The sequence below is a fragment of the Gavia stellata genome, chromosome 6, assembly GCF_030936135.1.
Source record: "Gavia stellata isolate bGavSte3 chromosome 6, bGavSte3.hap2, whole genome shotgun sequence".
NCBI lineage: Eukaryota > Metazoa > Chordata > Aves > Gaviiformes > Gaviidae > Gavia > Gavia stellata.
The window spans coordinates 20,900,066-20,921,161 of NC_082599.1; the positions used below are offsets into that span (position 1 = coordinate 20,900,066).

The 21,096-nt window shown below is 36.4% G+C and overlaps 1 protein-coding gene across 2 annotated transcripts in view; it reads right to left on the reverse strand.

The window, feature by feature from the left end:
- Positions 1-21,096, reverse strand: part of MLLT10 (MLLT10 histone lysine methyltransferase DOT1L cofactor) — a 131,521-nt gene that overhangs the window by 92,842 nt on the left and 17,583 nt on the right. For both annotated transcript variants that reach the window (XM_059818389.1, XM_059818390.1), the window contains 2 exons: positions 18,311-18,365; positions 4,795-4,904 (listed from right to left, as the gene is read on the reverse strand). In XM_059818389.1, the coding sequence (XP_059674372.1) occupies positions 4,795-4,904; positions 18,311-18,365 (165 nt within the window). The remainder of the gene's footprint in view (positions 1-4,794; positions 4,905-18,310; positions 18,366-21,096) is intronic.

Here is a 21,096-nt window from a genome sequence, read left to right on the forward strand (position 1 = left end):
TTAGTTAAAGACATGAAAATGAGTGAAACTCTGAGATCAGAACAGCCTTTAACAGATGAATTTAGAGCAACATGAGACGTCAGCTAACTAAAGCATTTTTGTTAACATGCAAGACTCTAGGGTAGGTGAGTCATTCTTGTATAGTTTCCACAAGACTTTTAAAACTAGCCATTATATCCTAAAATCATACCCTATATCCTAACATTTGAAGGATCAGAAAGGGGATAATCCTACTTAATTCTTTTCCTTGCTCCCTTTGCACATCAAGGTAGTGCACATAGATAACTCAGTTGTTTGACAGGGTCTGAGACTGGCTGCTTTTTAGCTTTCCATACCGTAAACTGACACATTTAGATTTTAGGAACAATCAAGGTCATGATCTATCAACCTCATCTGAGTAACTATATTAAGTGTAAGCAACTTCAAAAGTAAGGTACCTCTATAAATAGAGTTCAACAGACCCCATAAAAATCCAGCTCCAGTTACTCTTCTGTTTTTTCAGAGTTTTGCCTTAAGATCTGTAGGTTTTTTTCCCTTACCAAAGCTCAGAAAGAAAAGTGATATAAGCATTCCATTTAGTAAGGATGTAGGCCCTGTGTTTCAACACTACATACTACATTTAAAGTCTGTGTTTCAGGACTCCTTAAACCAATTTACAGTAAAATGACTGAAAAATTATAACAACCAACCAGCTACATTATGAACAAGTTTAAACACAATGTGGTGGACTGCCTACCCATTTTAACAAGCTCAAGGAACTTCACATGACTATTGTAGGAAGGATAGAAGCATAAAACGTGTTTCCTAATCTTCCATATGAAATGGGGCCAAAGAAGGTTCATCTTCCCGTTCCAACACGGACAGTAAGTTCTCTCTAAAGCTGAGCTTCTCATACTCCTAACGTTCTCTTAGACACACAAGCAATTCCAGAAGCATGAGAAACTATCTTTCACAAAGCAGAAAACCGAAGACATTCACGCATTTGCAAATCCATGCAACTGCTACATCTCCTCTGAAACCTCTGGAATGTGGAAGTGTAAAACTCTCTGTGTCTCACCACCTACAGCAGCGCTACTCTTCAGAGCTCTTACAGGAAGAGAGTACTTAGACCTCTCCCAAACTCATTGGAAAATAAGCAAAACATTACACAAGGCTTTTGACTCAGCAAGGAAATTTTACTCAAAAAAAAATCAACAAATATCTTAGTTTCTTTAATGGCAAAATGTACATTTCGCAAAGCTGCCTTTATGTTTCTGACAATATTTTTTCTTCAAAGATTCAAAATGTGTACCTTCTTTGCAAAAGCAAAGACAGAAGGGAAGATGAGATAAGAAAAACCTTATAAAACAAAAAGTAATTTGGGAAATAGTTTACCTGTAACAGCTACCCAAAAGCATTCCCGGCTTAGAGAATCAAACCTAGGAGTTGTACAGAAATTTCTCATTGTTGCAGCAAGTACTAAAATAAAAGTCTAACAGCTGCCTTTACTACTAGGCGGATCAAGAAACTCCAAATACACTTATTTTTTAATCAGCTCTTAAAAGAGATTCCTAAAAGCAGTAATTATTCTCAATTACCACACACTTTCAAACAAACCTAAAAGAGACAAATAAAGCTCACATCAAATAAACAGAGATTATCCATGCATAACCATCCAAGGACTAACAAAAATCTACTAAATAGGAGAGCAACTACTAGTCCATTTCTTTTTGGAAGCAACTGTGTAAGAAGAGCTTTCCTGTTAGTTAACCCACTAACCAAGTCATTCAGTGGATTCATTCTGTAATGTGATGGTTTTTATCCCAGAAGCAGGTAAACTTCTGGGAAACCGCAGCCAAACGTCTTTACATGGACAAGGCTTATGTGTTGGCGTCTGCTGTGTTTCTTCTTGCATTTAAGATTACTGCACTTTGTATTATTGCATATTTTGCAGTGTTCAATAAAGAAACAAGTGCATAGTACTTAATTTAAACAGTTTTTTCTATCTTCTGGCAAAACTCCAACACCACTTGTTTTTATTTTAAAGGCTACAGTATAAATTTTCCCTTATGGTAATTTTCATTGACCTGTATTTCCCCTCAATTCTATATGCTAGCCTTCTATACGTATCCAGCCACATACACAGAATTATTTAGGACTTCACAGGAAATAAAATCTTTCTTAAAATCATCCTATTCTAACCTGAGTTGACAAACAGAATGAAATTAGCACTAAGCCCCTCTAAAAGGAGAAACAACTCTAGTCATTTTTTCCTACTTACATGTTTACATTTGTTCACAACGTGCAACAAATGTTTTAAGAACTGTTTGCCATAACTACTTCTCAAAAAAACAGCTTTTCTTTCTCATTTCCTCCCAAATTGATAAAGTCAGAGTTAAATGCTTTACAAAGTTTCTGATCTAAAAAATGTATCACTTAAACACAATTTATACTGAATAGCAAGGGGGGTGGGGAGGTGAAGTTATTGCAGGCTACCTGAAAAGTATTTTAGTAGTTGTATTGGTTTTGGGGGTATTGCTCAAAACCAGCCTACTTGGGAACTGGCGGCAGTTTAGCCACAGCAGTACCAAACTCAGCACTAGCTACAGATTTATCAAAAGTTGGGAGAGTCCCCAGTCAGCGACTGCCTCTTAAATTCTGTGCTGTTACAATTAGACTGCTGTTGGCAGTGAAGTTAGATTGGTTTCACGAGGTTTGCAACTGCACTACAGGCATTTCTTTGATTCCCTGAACCAAATCGACCAAATAAAGACAGCAAAAACTGGGTTCTGTAAAAAAAAAAAAAAAGGGGGGGGGGGGGATGTGCAGGCTAAGTGTGTGACCCCAAACCTTGAAATTTCTGATAGACGTCTCACTATATTTTTACAATATACTGTAGTGGCCTGTATAAAAGTAGTTTTAGGCTGACTGTTATCATGGAAAACAGGCCCGAATCAGAACACCCACCAAAACCACAGAAAACTAAAAGCTAGACACCATCAGGAACTTTTTCTATATGATCTGTATGGCACTAGTAATTATCTAGCAAGCAAAAAAAAAAAAAAAAAAAAAAGGAAAGAAATCATAGTAACTACAGACGAACAAAAGGCAAATTGGAATTATAGCAGTAAAAACAACTATACACTATGTATTTGGAAGAAAAACAGTTCAAGAACGAAGCAACTTTAGTTGTAACAAAAAGAAATTAAAGGCTAAAGACATTGACCAACAACAGACTTTGTGAACAAGTAATATTAAAAGACGCAAGGTAAATTTTTTGAAGCTACAAGGATTTACTTATCCAATATCAATTACCATCAGTGGAAATGGTGCAAGATAAAACAAAATCCAAAGTGTTCCATGAAATTTTTGAAGTACATTTGGGAAGATCCACTACCAATAAAAAAAAAACACTATAACTACTACTCAAGGGAAAAATGAGAACACAGATGTGCTGTTGGCCCATGGTTGAGGAGAGACAGAAAATAAACTGAACTGCCATAGCAAATCTGTACTGCTTTGTGTCCAAGCACAAAAATTTTATTAGTTCTGCACTTAATCTCACTGTTGCATGGTCTTGCCAATGCAGAAGAAAGCCAATAGTGAGGAGCCAATACAGATGCTCAGGTAGTATGTAATGAGAAAGCATGAGAAGAACCTAGATTTTGACTCCTGGCTTTTCAGCTACACTGGTAAATAAGATGGGCAAAACATACTGACAGCAATTGTGAGAATGTGAAACAGACAAGGAAAAGACCAAAGTATGAAAAAAGGATAGGAAAACAGGAGGGGGGCACATAAATCAGAGATGTAAACTGAGAAGAAGGGGAAAAAAAAAAAGAAAAAAAAGAAAAAAGGGAGGTCAGAGAGACAACGTGAACAGGACTGGTTTCCCTGTAGGAAGAACAACAGAGGTGATACATGTCTTTTTTTTTTTTTTTCTTTCTTTTATAACATAGTCTATTCCTCTTTTACCCCGGTGTCCACAAACCACCATAAAATAAAGTGAAAGAAAGAAACCAGAGGTAAACAGAACAACACAAGAAAAATATGTAATAGACCTAATCAGAAGTTCAGACAGTTTGCTGCTTACAGAAGGGCAATCATAAAAAACAACAGAGGAAGTAGTTAAGTCTAGTGGCAAAGAGGTAACACAAGCAAAACAAGTAGAAAAATGTAGCTATTGATATAGAACATTAGTAAGTTACTTTTACATTGCTTTGGTTTTGTTGGTGGGTGTTTTTTTTTTTTAATAAAGACTCACCACACTTTATAAAACATTCCACCTCACTGACAGTTATTTAGGAGCAGTTCTTCTACAAGCAAATAATCCCACTAAAGTGAATACTGTTTACAAAGGCAAAAGTCTGCAAGCTTTTGCCTTAATGTATTAGCACAGCTTTTCTTCCTAAAAGAAATGTTTATGAACATCATATCAATACTTAAAACAGTAGGACTTAGTGGGAATTAATAACATTTCAAATAAGCTGTAATAGTATTTTAACCTATGGGAAATATTTCACATTCCTTTCAAAATAAACTGTTATTCAAAGATCACAATATTTTTAATTAAGAAAACAGTCCCTAATCTGTAAAAGAATAGACATGACAGATAACCTTACAGCTTAATTTAATAATACAGCTTTCTTAATTCTTGAATTTATCATAAAGCCACAGCAGAAAACATACAGCATTACTGCATACATTTATGAAAGTTATATGAAGTGCATTCTAAGAAGTGTAGTTTTAGATTATTAAAGCTCCACGTTTTAAAATAAATACATTAGATATAGATAAAAAGACATAGAATTATACCTTATTGTAACGATCATGAGGAACAGACTGCAACACGATAGGTTCCATTGTAGAAACATTTGCAAACTGCACCTCGGGAATGTACAGAGCACAAACCACATGAGCCCAACCTACAAAAAGTTATAATTGTATTTAATTTTAATGTTTTCTAGAAGCTCAAAGGACATTTCAATGATAGTACAAAGAATCTCTTACGACACTTTTTTCCATGGACTATTTTGACTGTTTAGAATATTACAGACATTACTTAAATCATGTTTACATTTCATTTTATATTATCCAAAGTTTAGATGAGCTGTAACACATTTTTAAGTTTATTCAGTGGAGAATTTATAGAAATAATACTCCATGAAATCCAAATACTAATGAATTATATGAACAGTGACACACAAACGGAAAAACAGGTTATTTCTTTAAATCTCTTGGATTAACATACACATCGCGTAAAAGCTATGCAAATTCCTGCAAAAGGGAAATATCATCTGAGCAAACTAGTATTCATGCAAGTACTACCATCATATAAGACTTCTGTGTATACTTTTTATTTAAACAAAGTCATTCCAATTTGACTAGACTCTTGTATCCTTTCTACAGAAAGAAAATCCAACACACATACCCCCACATCCGCTCTACCAAATCTCTTCTTTTCCTTTTTTAAAGGTGTGGCCAACTCCTTTTTTCATAGGAATATCAACTCCTATATCCAGTCCTGTTCTAACTCATTAACTTGGGGTCATCAATAAATGCTTAGTTACTTACCATATTGTGCTTTAACATTTCAAGAAGTAAACATTCCTAATTGACATTTGGTTGGATGGGGGCAGGGGGAAACACCAACTCAGAAAGAAACCTACTAATTTTAGGCCTTTTTTCAATACTAAGATCCTGAGAGTTGTCAGTTTGTTTCACGGGAGGGCAGTTTGCCATAACTGTAAATTTAGCAGAAGCTGCTATATAGCTAACCCAACATATTAATATACTGACACTAATAATAGAATTACAAGAGTAATATCTCACAGCACAAAGCTACCTCATCTGAAAGTGAATTTGGTGTGGCTCATCATTTAGCATGAATTCTGTTCCTCCCCAGAAGGAAAACTAAAGTCTTTTGTCACAAGACCTTCAGTACACCTCAAAAATAATTGCGCTTTCCTCCTACCTGTGCTTACTTATATGCAAATATTAAGGACATAAAATGACAGACTTCGAAAATCTAGCAGATTATTAGATCAGGTAAAGAAAGTAAATTATCATTGTGTAAATGCATCCTATAAAAAAAAAGGGACACACACACACACCCCAAACTACATCATATTGCCTCACTGCAGACCTTTCAGAGTTTTGTTTTCATCTTGGATTTTCTCTTTTCTCTGCTGAATCCGAAGGTTCTTAATTTCTTCACCCAACCATACTTTGACTCTTAAACTGAGCTAAATGTAAAGTTGTACTTATTTACAGTAGTATTGTTGAGACTCTGGAATGGTATTTAAGTATCTGGAATCGCACACGTGCTTTTTAGTCTTTTCTTAAAGCACAAATCTCTTCTAGTTGCTCCCAATCGATTGGTGTTGCCCCTCCCCATTTACTAAATATATAATTTAGTAAATTTATAACTGAAGTTATAATTTGTATAGAAAATGAAAAGCGCACACAAAACTTTTATAGCGAACATACACAGTCAACATAACATGTATCATTCTAGTATTTAATCTGTAACTAAATACAGTAGCTGTGCTGCTTTATCATTTTATTCACAAATAGTTTGTAGAATTATTCCACACAGAAAAAGCATGAGACCAATAAAAGAGCAGGGAAAAGAAAGTATAAACTGCCAACTTGAGCTGCTTTAACAAACAGTTCCAACAGACTATTGACAAACTGAAAAACACTATAAAAATCACAGTCTTTTTTGTACTCTTCTATACTTGAAGTATCTTCAGGGAGTAAGTGTTTATAAAGACTCTTTTAAGACTTGCAAACTGCCCTAAGCCAGAGTCATCTTACTAAAGACAGATAAATAAATGTTAACATGGTGTTAAAGGTGACTATTTATCTTTAAATCTCCTCTCAAAAAATTAACCCAAATAGAAACACCATTCATCTAATAAAAGTAACTCTGAAATTTTGAAAAAACCCTTCTCCAGTTAGTTACTCATGAACAGTTGGCAAAAGCCTTTACTTCAGATGTAATTTAGCCTGTACTCCAGTTACACCTACTTACAATGAAAAATTATTATGTAAATACAGAAAATATACCAGAGACATAAAAAAAAAAAAAAAAAAAGAAACCCACACAAAAATCCTTACTAAGCCAACTGAAATTTAGGTAAGTAAAGAATTTTCACTACAAGAAACCAGTTTCAGAAGTAACTTTAACTGGATTCTACTCCATCACTATCAAAAAAAAATTAAACAATATAGCCAGAAACCTACAAGCTTAATATATTCTGATTTCCAAAATATAAAGCACACATCCAGGATAGCTGTGGGCAATAGCACATCTTTATCTTTCATGATAACAAAAATAGTATCTATATAATGAAACAAATTAAGTACCACAGCAGTTTTTGAACAAGGGATCAGGAAGTGCCCAGGGAACTGAAGACAAGGGACCACTGGTTTCCATCTGGTATCTTTAGATCTCTGATAATCTGACCTTGCTGAAAAATCATAACCTGACTAATAAAAAATTAACTGTAGGCAAGGTTGCAGCACCCTTATGTTACCAGTCTCAAATGCCTACCTACATCATGAAAAAAGCCTAACTCCAGCACCAGCTCCCACTAGGACTCAAGAGACCCCGTACACAACTGCTTAAATGTTCTTTTGTCCGAAGTCCCACCGGTGAAGAAATATAAAATTGTCAGAGAGCAACACCCAGCTCACCTGGAAGAACCAAAAAAGACAGAGGTTCAGCAGCTCTCCCTGAAGAAAGAATAAGAAAGACACTTTTCCATAACAAGTGTGGTAAGGACTGGTTGCCTAAAGCTGCTGTGGAATCTCCATCTTTGGAGAACTCAGGAAGGTCTGTAGACTCCTCCACAAAACTTCAGGGAGGTCAAGAAGATTCAGTTTCACCATTTAAGGACCAGATAGTAGCGGAGGAAAACAGAAAAGGAAGCAAACAACCATCATCTTTCTCCTAAGCATCAAAAGACTAGTCACTTTTGCTACCAGGAGTAAGCATGGAAGCAAGGACACCTACAGCCAAACAAAGTTAAGTGTGACAGCTGTCCTATCTCATTGATGGAAGAATAAGCTACTAGCATACAAGCAGACTTTACTTTTTAATGTTTTTTTCTGCAACTGAGAGGGCTCTTAACTATATAACACAGTGAGAAAATGCCTCCCCCACCCTCCGCTGCCACTTCCTTCTCTTTTAGACAACCACTCTCAGGCAGAGCACAAAACTCAGAATCCCAACAGAATGAAGTACCTATTGCCATGTTCAGAGTTGAGTGCTTGCTTTTGTCTACTGTTTCGTACTGGATGACAACTGCCTACTTTGTCTGCAGGGATAATGAAACATCCCAAAGAGACACCCATGCAAACTGTACATATAGCTGATAAGAGAAGCAAGCATTTATAAGGAATTACGATATTTAAGACTACATTAAAATACATATTTTTCAATTAACTCCATCTAAGCCATAAAGACTACACTGTAAATTTCCTATTCAAATCATGTGCTACATTATTCTTGGGCAACTATTAACTTCTACCAGCAACTATACAACTTTTTCTTTCCCCCCCAAAAAAACCCTCCATCATTAAATCCAGTCCTTTTGAGCTTTCCCAATGTGTAAGTGTGGAAAATACTGTTGTATACCCATGTTTGAGGTTTTTTTTAAACTCCAGTAGCACTGTTCTACATATTCAATAACATTTAAAACATTCTCACTAGTTTCTGTTGGAATTGAAATTAATTTATCACCATTCCTCTTCACCCAAAACATCACACAGAAATAACAACAGGATACTCTGACTTTTCTTAATTGTTCTCCAAACTTAGCCAGGAACTCATTCCATTTTTCAGATCACTTTTGTTCCAAATGAGTTTTTTAAAACTATCTGTAGAGACCACATCCTTTTCTATTTAAATCAATTACAAGCTTCCATTCACTTTGGTTGTGCATGGCTTACATCCAAACAACTGGCCACAGATTTATTACTCACCTGTTTAATTTTACTTATAAAATTTACAGTAATTGCTAACAAACTCTTACTATTGCCGCTGAATTGCTTATACTCAACTTACTTATTTACTTTTGCTTTCATCTCCCTTTCAGGACAATTTTAACGCGGGGTGGGGGGCAAATGTTTTTGTAAATGCAGGCACTGTCATCTTGCACAGTGCTCTTAAAATTTTCCCTATCCTCAGAATTTTCTTTTTTTTTTTTTCTTCTTTGACTTACTATTTCTTAATCTTTGAGAAGGTGGCCATTTTATGTATGTGCTTTCTCAATAATAGTATTTTCACTAGATGATAATGCCTAGCTTGCTTATTTTAAAATAAACTTAGGCTTTAGCTTAAAAACAAGAAGATGAGAAACGTATTACAAGGATTCAAATCAGCCACTAAGTTTGCTTGTTTCTGTGCACTCTTAACAGAACTGCTTTCTCTGAAACTGCTGAAAAAAATACTCACAGAAGGCTAACATGGGACAGCAGATCCACTGCCTCTTTTGCTTTAAACAACCCAATATTCTACAACAATCAATGCCTCCATCCAGAAATGGTAAAATGTCATTGGTTTTTTGGTTATTACTTATTAGAAACAACTTATTGGTGACAACCAAATTACAATTAAAAATATTTATTTCAACTGTGCTTTCAAGTCCAGTAACTTTGGAAAATGCTGCTTACCTTTCAAAAAAAAAAAAAATCCACTGTGCTTTCTAAGATAACATCACGCAAGTATAGCTAAGACACTTTCCTTTGAAGAGATCTTAGGAAACAACTTCAACTAACATTAAAACAACATCAAAACCATGAATAAACCAACACCAAGATCTACTTTGATAACAATAATAATGAAAACAGTTTTCTCCAATATCAGAAATTGGAAATTCATGCTGAAAAGCCTTCAAAGTTTAAATACGTCTTATGAAACTTCCAGCTTTTCACTTGAGTCCTTTTTTATTTTGATTTATCCCTCAGAAAGACACGCTACTGAGTTTTGCCGATTTTTACATCTCATTCTGGCATGCAAAATGTTTAATTACCAGCACAGAACCTATCCAAATTTTACCATTCTTTTGCTGAGATTTTTATTCCCGGTGCCCAACTAATTTTTAACTCAGTGAAAACCTAACAGTACATACTTAGCAGGTATAATTTGAATTTACATTATGCATTAACATTCAGAGTAACAAACCTCAGGCTCCAGAAGCCTAACTGAAAATAAATAGTTGATCTGCTATCCCAATGAGATGGAGAACAGGTAACTCCTAACAATTTCACCATCAGCAAACAAAAGACTGTGGCCAACAAAGAACTCTATAACTAAAAGCAAACTCTAACAAAGTAAGCTAAAATTAACAAAGAAAACCCAGGAAGATAGATAATATACAGTATGTTATCCATCTAACTGAATTTTTGCCCTTACAACTACTGTTTTAGTGTTCAAAACTTGATTCACAAGCACCTTCACTGTAAATAAATTCACAGTACTTTAAAATCATCTTCTAGTGCCAATTTTGAAGCCTTGCTTTTATAATCTTTTAATTCATAATAAAATAACAGCAACAGACTTACAATCCATCCTATCATCCAAATCAAGAGAAGTCCACCTACAGCCTGTGAACTAACAGACACAGAGTAGGCACTACACTAGTGCTACATCCCACAATCAATATTGAAGCTGTGCTGCAAATCAGTAACAGACTGCAGAGGCCAGAATCATGAAGTCACACTGAGATCCAGCCATATTACCAGTGTTGTCCCAACAAGAGTGCTCTGGGATGTCATCACCATCTCCTAACTATGCACCAGTTCCAGAGTAAAATTTGTTTACGCATTCTGTGTAAGTTCCTAAAGAGTCCATTATATCTCACTGAAGAAATTTTACTTTATTTGTAACTACAGCTCACCCCTAATCCAAGTGAATGTATTCTTCTAGCATGGAAAAACCTTTCTTTGTTGAAATGTTAGTTTCTTATTAGTGTTGCTCAAGGTTGTAATTTAAGGACACACCTCAATCCATTTCTACTGTGGGCTGTCACTAAGAAGTAAGCTCTCACCTTACTCTTCACTTTCAGCTGTACACCCCTGCCCGCTCCCTGTAGTATAAGCTTGCCATGTAGCAGGGCAGATAAAATTTTATTCACCTGATTAGCTTAACTTCCAGTAAGATCAGTAAGTTGATGCAGTCCATACTGAGGTGGTGTGATTACCATACACAAAACCACCAGTGAAGAAACACCCAAGTCATGGGAAAACCACAGTCCACTCCTTTCAGCAGAGGTCTAAAGCTGTCCTAAATTACATGAAATTGCACCCTCAGTTTCCACAACTATCATATCTGCTAACTGACCCCAAGACTCAGCTCTATCCCACTCTGAAAGGTGAATCCAGCAAAGAAGTACTTAAGACCGTTATTGTTACTATTTGCCAAAGTGTAAGATTAAGTACTATTTTAGACCTTCAGTTAAGTGTATCTTCATTAAGGCATTCCGTACACTTTTGGTTTGATCCTGATCTTCCCTTCCTGTAAAGACAATAAAACTTGCAGAAAAGAAATCTGTCAGCACAAGTTACTGTCTTTTCCTTACCCTAGTAAATACAGTTTTAGAGTTTGCTATAGTTAATATAGCACTATACACTATCTTGTTTGATCCATTCTTTTCAAAAGTGGGTAAAGAAAAGGTGCTCACACTAACTGCTAGAGATGTCACCACTGTGGTTGGTAGTCAACCTTATCATTGGTACATAGAATGAAGGGACAATTTCTGTTAAGAAATAAACAAATAAATACTGTTTGTCTATGAAGAAAAGGCTTCACTCTACAGAGTCCTACTACAGTATTTCACCAAACTCTCCATTTATCAAAATTTGTTCCTAAACTAAAGAATTGGTACATAAGAAAAATTCACTTTGGGTCATTATTCAGCAGCACAACAAATAGTTTGCTTTTGAAACAGCTACAGGTTACATTCCACTGGTCCACTGAGTAAGCTAATAGCTTTAATAATTTTATCTAGCATGCTATGGCATTAATGAGTCTCTTACCCCTCCCTCAAGAAATCCTTTTATACAACAAAAGGAAGTAATGTCATAAATATGTATCTAAAGCTCTAAAATTTTGTTTCCTAGTTATACATTACAATTACTAGCAATATAAATAGTAATAATACAATATAGATTATATGGTAATATGTATATTTCTATTAGTAAAATATTCTAAATTGCTTATCAGTTTTTACTGTCTTTCCCAGTAAAAAAAAAATACATATACAAACTCCTGAAAATCTGCACAAAAGGACCAGAACATTTGTAGGTAAGCACTTCCTGCAAATGCATACACCTGAATGTGTACATATGACATTATACTATCCGCATTCTTAGACATTAATACCAAGAAAACTCATCAGAACAGTAAATCTGACAGTGAGAGCTGCTGACTCTAACAGTAACAATAGGAAATTATGTTTTTATAGACTTGGGAGATCCCAAGGCTAACCCAGGGGATGGGAAGAGGGCCTGGATGATGACATAAAACCACCGCATTGTTAGCTGGCCTTTTCCCAAGCAGCTGCATGAAAGAAGTCTTGGTGAAAAGTCACACAAAGAATGCTGTTACACAGCATTCCTAATCATCATCCAGTGGAATCAGATTTCAAAGTAACAACTTGTACAGCAAAATCAAGCCTTTTAGGCTTACACAAAATTGTGGACAAAGATTACTGAAAGAAAGCTATTTAAACGGAAGATGCACGATATTAGATACAACTGAACAGTGCTAAAAAAAAAAAAGACTGCATACTCAGTATTACGAAATGATAAAAGAATTGGGATTCAAAAAACTATAATCGGTTCAAATGGTCATGATTTTATTTCCTCCTCACTGAGTGTCAGAAACCCAAAAGAAAATTATTGCAACAGTTAAGGATACATTACTGAATTGAAAAGCCCCAAAACTGTCAAACAGCCTACAGTTCTCAAGTATCTTCAAACAAATGCTCACTTGTTGCTTTTCTGTTTTTCAAAAAGATGTGTTTATATTTTGCCCAAATATTAATCCACATACAGAGTACAAAACTAAAGAAAAGTTAGCCTCTCTTTTCAATAGCCTTCTTACACATAAGACAGCAAATCAATAAGCAATTCATATACATATCAGTTTTTCTCATTTTAAAAAACTTTTATAGTCAGTCATGTGTTCAAAACCACAGTGGTCCCCCTAAATGAACATGAATACCAAACTTAGCAAGGAATTTTGTCAATAAACATATTCAAAAGAGAAAAGTTCCTTTTTCAACACAATTCTGCTTTTCTACTTCTAGTATCAATTAAAAATAAATAAATAAAACAAAATCCAGTAATAACCTATCAGAATTTATAGAACTGCAGTCTCTGAACACTGAAAAAGTCCTAATGTTTACAGAAAAACAAATTCCACAAAGCCAAATACAGGGAAGACTGTATTTTTGTTCACAAAACTTAACCATAGCTATAAGACAGTCACAGATATTAGGCAGCTGAAATATTAAAACATATTCAAAGCTTATTTCTAAAATTTCTGACAATCACCTTTATCATAACCATGCAATGTCCCACTACTCTTAACAAATTAATTAAATCAAATGTGCAGCTAAATACAGTCAACTCTTAATAATCATTAGCACAGACAACCCCCTGACAGATAAGCCACACCATGGATACTACTCCAGGCTACACTCTGCTAAATGCACCTGTATTGTTTCCAAGATCTGTGCAAGTGCAGGAGCAGAATGACCATTTTCACACAGTGTGAAGAGACTGAACAAACATGCGCAACCAGACCTTAGCTGCTTCTGTTCAAAGTCAGTTCAGGTCTCTGACAATGGAAAGCATAGGAGGGACACTGAAGCAGACTAGGACGTATTCCACTCAAATCCAGACAGAATCATCTCTTTAGGCTTGCTACAGATTCTGATTACAGCGACAGCAGCCACCGTCACCAAGCCAAGAACAGGCAGGCATCTGTGTACTCTCCAGTGTACCAAAACAGGTTATGAGCAACAAAAAAACGCCATTTCCACTTGGCACTTCACATGAACTCTTTAGTCCTTCCAGATCCAGACACACTAGCAACCTGGTGCAGAAGCATCTGCATGAGTTTCCAACACTAAGTGGAATGTTTCCACAACACTGTCTAGAAACCACTTGGTAGTACAGTCACCATTATCTAGGACAACTGAACTTCCCCTATCCCACTTCACCTCCAATAACCCAAATAGCCAAGAGTTAACTATGGCTGTAAAAACAGTTAATGCCTCAACAATGTAAACTACCCAAGTCTTCTGTTTTCTGAGCAGATGCAGAAAACACTGCGCTCAATTTTAAAAACATTCTTCAGGCAAAAGCCTTGATAAAATCAATAGTTTCGTTCCAATTTCAGGATCTGTCCTAGTCTCGAGGTAGTATGAACATTTAGGCTAGTGAAAATATTCTGTAATTAATGAGAAAAATTTGTACCAAAAAATAGTGACCCATAATTACATTCATTCCCTATGTTACATTCCCTACGTTAGGGAACACTAAACCACACTGTAATCATTTTGCAGGCTAGAGATTCCATGGCATCATGTACAGTAGATTTGCTTCTCTAAAATTTCACATTCAGCTCGGGTAAGGATTATGTATCATTCAGAAGACATACAGAGAAGGGGAAAGGGAATGGTCAGTTTTCTGTACAAGGAATGCCCAATCAGTCTGGGCTCTTTCATCCTGAAAAGGAGACAAAAGAAGAATATGACAGAGGTCTATAAAGCCGGAATAGGTATTGAAAAGGTGAACACAGAATAACTGCTCTTTGTCACCTCCTATCACTTAGCAAGTGCCAAGTGGCATAAAATAAAACCGTGAGGTAACAGGTTCAAAACAAGCCAGCATACATCTTGACACACTGTACAGATCAACTGCAAAATGCCTTGCCAGAAAACATTATGGACACTAAACCTTTATACAGAAGTGGACACCTTAATAGTGTGATGGACTCTTGTTCCATTAAACACAAAATACCACCTCTGGTTCAAGAAGTCCCAAAGCGTAAATTCTTGTAAGCTGGGAAAGTATTCTGAGAAAGCATACAAGAACTTTCCCAAGAATCCAGTTCATACTGATAAAGAGAGCAGGCCAAATGTTGTCTGGCCTCCACAATACACGCCTCTCCTCTTACAATCTCAGGCTGGCACTTTCAAGTTCCATATAAGATCCATGACAGTACTGTTCCAAGAATGCTGTATTTAATAGAATCACTGAAAACTGTAATTCCGTATTTGCCATAGATGATACTGGAGAACCCAATATTAACCCTCAGCAACTGTACTGATAAGCACAACTAAGGCACAGTAGATGTCTCCAACCAGAAATATAAAACCTAGAAAGCAAATCTAAAGAAGTGATGATCTCCAGAAAGCCAGATAAGCAGTAACAGGCCAGTAAAAAGAGAGGGAGAAGGAGGAAGAATGCCCACAAAGGAACCTCACAACACTTGGGGGGGCGGGACCAAAAAACCCCACAGCACACCAACACAACCACACCATACTCCACGATGACTATTTTCTAGTCAGTCAGTAATACTTAAAAACGAGCTTTATTCCCAGACTACATTGTCATATATATCTTTTAGTGCCCCAGAGTTCTTAAAGGCTAGATAACAGCATTACATAATGCTTTCAGGTACAGTTGTGCAACTGACTTAAGACATCTAATGTACAGGCTGCTGCTAAAAGAATAGTCCTGGTCATTCCCCTGTATCAGTATTAGCATGGTCAGCTGGGTCAGGGAACTGATTCCATTTAGCTGAATGAAAATGAACCTGGGAGGAAGGGGACTTTTAAACGCTAGTACCATCACAAAAGAGGAGGAAGTAATGCATAGCAAGGCCCCTCCCTGCAGTAACAGCATCATACTGCAGGTTAAGAAAATCGTGGAACCCTATAGTAAAAGCTCAGTAGACCAAAAAACATGACGATTCCTTACATAAAAGAAAATACAGTATCTTCAACACCCAAACAAAACACATTTCTTCACATTATTAAAAAGCAAATACCCAGAAGACTCTTACCAAAAAAAAAAAAAAAACAAAAAAACCAAAAAAACCCTACAAGAGCAGCAGACCATGTATGAGCTTAGCTATCTGCATATTCAAAACAAAAAACTGCAGGGGTTTTCTGCCCACAAAATGAAGTTACTTGTTGCCAGAAGGCAGAAAGAAACATAACTTTTTATCACTGACATAAAATCAGTAATTTCTTCACTTGTTCTGAAAAGCTAAGACCATTTAATTATTTCTGTACTTACAAAAAGACTACATAATTACAAATTTCTAAAGCTGGATCTTTACAAGGTTGTATCAGAAATGTTTGTTTCAAAGTTTCTTCAGGAATACCTACATCTTTTCATCATTTCCCTTGGCAACAAATGGTGTAACAGCATTAAAAAAATTCCAAGTATTAACCTACTGTAAATATAATTTTAAACAAGCAAGCCCATTACATGACCTTCAACAGTATTTCCTTAAGTCTGAAACTCTTCTGGCACAATCCCTTATTAGGCAACACCAGTCAGAGTTCATTTTTTCCAAGGTTCACATCCTTCTGCAAAGCTGTTATTTAAAGGACATTTGGTCCATAAGGTAGAATTTGCTGTATTCAACACCATGGACAAGATCTATTACTGAGGGAGGGATGTTTCCAGAAGGTGAAGCACAAATTCTTAAGACTTATCTGCTATGAAATTTTCACTGTGAAGCTTTCACTGATGAAAATAGTTGGTCATTAAAATTATAATAGGGACAATACTTTTCATACAATGTTAACATCTTTGCTACTTAAATAATTTCAATCTTACACAGTAACTCACTTTCAGACAAGAATTCATAATTACAATACAGCCATAAGAGAGATAACTAATAGGATGCTCAGATCTTTGATGCCCACTGTCAAAATATGTTCTCGAGACTTTATGCAAAGAAAAACTTTGAAAATTACCATACAGAATAGCAAGGCATTGCCAAACACTACTTTAAATATAAAAACAGAAAACACTTCCGCTACTTCACGCTTCACAAATTTTACTGTACATATCAAGAGATTTGAGGCTTTCTTATTACTTATTCCCTAAAAAAAGCAAGTGTCTAGCTGCCGTTTCTGAATAATTTAATTCAACATTGCCATGTATCAACCTGTCTGAGAGGAAGAAGGCTAAAGCACCAGGCTGGCACTTAAGATGGTAGTTTCACTGACAACACAGACTTAATACAACCACCCAACACTCAGAAATTACACTAAGTTCACTAACATGTTTGAGATAAGCAGACACTAGAATGGTGAACGCTAGAGCATATATTGTACATTGCAGTCAAAGCGTAGATAAGGTAGAATGGGTAGATCAGCCCAAGCACAAGCCGGTTCTGGGTTCCTGCAACTCAACCGCAACAGAAATAGCAAAGGTGCATCAACACTAAGTTAAGTTATAAATTAGTTAGAATATTATGTTTGCAGCATAAAACCTCCAGAATACAATTTACATAGTGTCCAAATGAAACACAGAATCCTGACCATAGTTTCTCCTCTCACAAGAGGAAGGGCTCAATATCAAAACGACCAGGCTATTTACAGATAGATGATGGACAGGAATTTATAAGTATCTAGTAAAGAGAGAAGAAGGAATTCCGGAAGTGACTGAAAAGTTAATTGACATTTTTCATTCATATCACCCTGCTATTAGTATAAACATAACCAAGACAGGATTATTCAGTGGAGACTTTCTCTAGCAGTTCTACTCAGCAGGAGCAGAACTGATAATAACCTGAACGATGAACATGGAAAGATATAAGGGACTACTGCTGCAACTTTTGAGCTCTAACTTCTTTGTTACACAACATATTAGTAAATCAGGCATGAAAGAGCTATCCTTTGAAAATGCAGTGGTGCATTCAGTCTGGGCTACAGGTATAAAAATTCCACTTTCCTCCATGAATGGTGCACTTTCAGCAGCTTTCTATAAACATTCAAACTCCAACTAAATACACATAAAATTTATCCCTTTTCCCCATTAAAATCTTACGTTAAAATGCAGTTTCTCCTTCATTGTAACTCTTTCTAAAAATAAAACTAAGAATAATGATTGATATTCTGAAACTAAATTCAACCTAAATTGGACAAATAAAGGTTACTGTAAAATAGTTCTCTCTTTCCAAACCAACCAGTGTTTTCATTTATGTTTAGGATCCCTATAATTTTTTTGCACAGTCTTATTTCCCTCAAACAAAATATGAGAGTTCACAAAAAATAAGAATAAAACTTACCCCCATTATCTGTTCTCTTTAAAGCACCATCCTTATGAGGGCATAATTCACATCTCTAGGAAAAAAAGCAAAAATAAAATAAAAAAATGGAATGATCATAGGAGCATTGAAAAAGAAACCACACACATCAAAACTGTTAGCTGTCATTAAGGAAGCAACCATTCTTTCAAAGTGAATGGGTGTGTTTTCCCTTAACCTTTACTTGAATATTAATGTTAGTTTGTCACAAACAAAGCTTTCTCCTTCAGATCATGAATATATTTAAGCTATTCACAGTTCTACCTCCAAGTTTTTATTCCTGGATTCCACATCCCGGGATTCTGGAGACAAGCCTCCAAAAACTACAGCATGGGACAGACTCTCTTGATAAGAAACTTGGGCACAGTCCGAAGACTCCCTACCATATTTCTTTCTTCTAGGGTCCCTGTATTCACCAAGGTGGTCAATCATAAAGACGTGCCATGGATATATTAGCACAGGTGCACATACTATAGCTGACTTCACAGTCTCTGCTGACTCTCACTTACCCTGAGAGTCCAAAAATAATCTCACTTTCTAGCTCAGAAAAAGGAGACTCATCATTGAAATTCTCCAAGACTGCCTGTCTGGAAACATGCAGTTTGACACCGTATTCTTCTGACATACACCAGGATCACAACAGTACAATCTTTCTGCTATTGCTGCCTCTACCAAGTTCCTAATGCCAAGTTTATCCCTAAAGTGTTCTAGAGCAGTGTGAACCAATTCCAAATAAGTTCAGAGATGAAGGAAATGGAACAGGTTTGACACACATTCTACTTCAACTGCTCCAAATGACATGCAAAGGAACACCATTATAGGAGATCGTATACCTAGGAATCACCTTATTAAAGCCTTTATGAATTCCCAAATTAGGGACGACTTAAAGCATACCAATCTAACAAGCTTTTTAAGAAACTGAAGAACAGCCTGATCATCAAACGCAAAATTAACACCACATCCTTCAAATGGAGAGGAACATCTGGCATCAATACAGATCTTCTCTGTGTTCCCTGAACAGTACTATTCTCCATTACCAGCTAACTGGCAAGTCAGCAGATAAAGAAGCCTATGATGCTAGAAGTGACTCAGAAACAGACTGCCCAAACTTATTTGAGGAATGAAAAGTTCCATTCCTGAAATTCACATGGCTGAGGTATATCGTGATGACTATCTATTCCTCTTAGCTTGTAAGAAAATTTATATTAGCAGCAAAGAGGCTTTCACAGACGGTAGAATAGAAAAGTTCTTAAATTATTTTTGCTCAGTATATTGGTATAGACAGCTGCAGACAGGAAGAAGAATCTTTAGGACTGCTGCTTTTTGCCTTTTGTTTTGCTCACAGCTCCCTCACACTCACGCACTAAAATGATCAGCAATTTATTGAAACACCATGTTAAGCCTATGATGAAATTTAGAGATAAAAGTGGTTGAAAATTTCTGAACCATTCTGTAAGCTGCCTGCAGACTGGGAGCATTACACCATTTTTTTTAAAGTCAAGATTATAATGACTTCCTTGCAACTGAAATGAACTGATAAGCTCATTTTAAACAAAATCCTACATATGCAGTATGTATGTGAGCTTATGTATCTATCTATCTATCTTAACACTCCAGCTTTCCAAACATTAAATACTAGGTGCTGAGAGACACTCAGTAGCAGTAGGTTCATTTCAGTGAATTCCCCGTACACTGAATCAGACTCTCAAAGCAAGAAGCCTCGTATATATTGACAGTGCAATAAAGTTTGTTCCTACCTCAAAGCTGCGAGCTGGCAGCTTAAGGCCAGTGAGCAGACATGATGTATCTACCACTGAGACAAGGGAAGCTGTTAACATAGCCTACCTTGCCCCACCTCTGCAAGTCTGTGGAAGTTTGACATACATTTTCACTAGTGGAAAAACCAGTTTTGGAGGTTCTCTTCTTCCCTCCACCTCTCCCTTATTAATCTCTCCCTCCACCACTCCCTCAGCTGCTGACCCACCTATCTGTAGGGCTGCACCTTAAACCAAATCAGTGAAATGGAGTGAAATTGACTTTTTCTTTTTAAAATTTTTAAGGTAGTATCACTGATGCAATTTAAGCACAATCAGTTGCATCAGAAAAACTGAAGGCAGAGAACCATAGCACTGCAGCATTAATAATTAAAGAATTAGCAAATTTCTTGGGCAGACTTTACCACAAAATAGAAAAAAAAAATTATCACAGGACACTGTGCGGCAAGGAACTGAACCAGTCCTTTATGCAGGGGAGTTAAGTATGCTCCATTCCATCTCTTCAGAGCTCAGTTTCAACTAATTTCTTTTTGTCTCATATCTTTAATAGGACTCAGGTCCATCAGGTCTTCCCTCATTACTCCTCTGCAGCTCTGGCTGCAACCAATCAGAGAAGATACAAAACAGAAATCTGAAGTGGAGGAAGGAGCTTTGACAGTGGAAGAAGATTTGAGTGCAGGGAGTTCTGAGACTATCCTCTTGATGGCAGGAGGCAGTATGCCTGCAGTCAGCTCTCATGGGGCTAGAGCTGGGCAACTGTGCAGAAATACTTGCATGCTGATAACACAGAGCAGTTCTAGTGCCAGGAATTGTGGCTACAATCTGCAATAAAGTAGCACCCTAGTAAGCTAATATACCACACAGTGACCCTTTCCACTTCCCCCTCTAGGTTATGAACCTAACTCCTTCCCAGCCTCCACACTCTCAGATTCTGTCACCCATTTCTGCTCTCCCAAGTTTCAATATGCACTGCATAGTAACACCAGTAGCTTT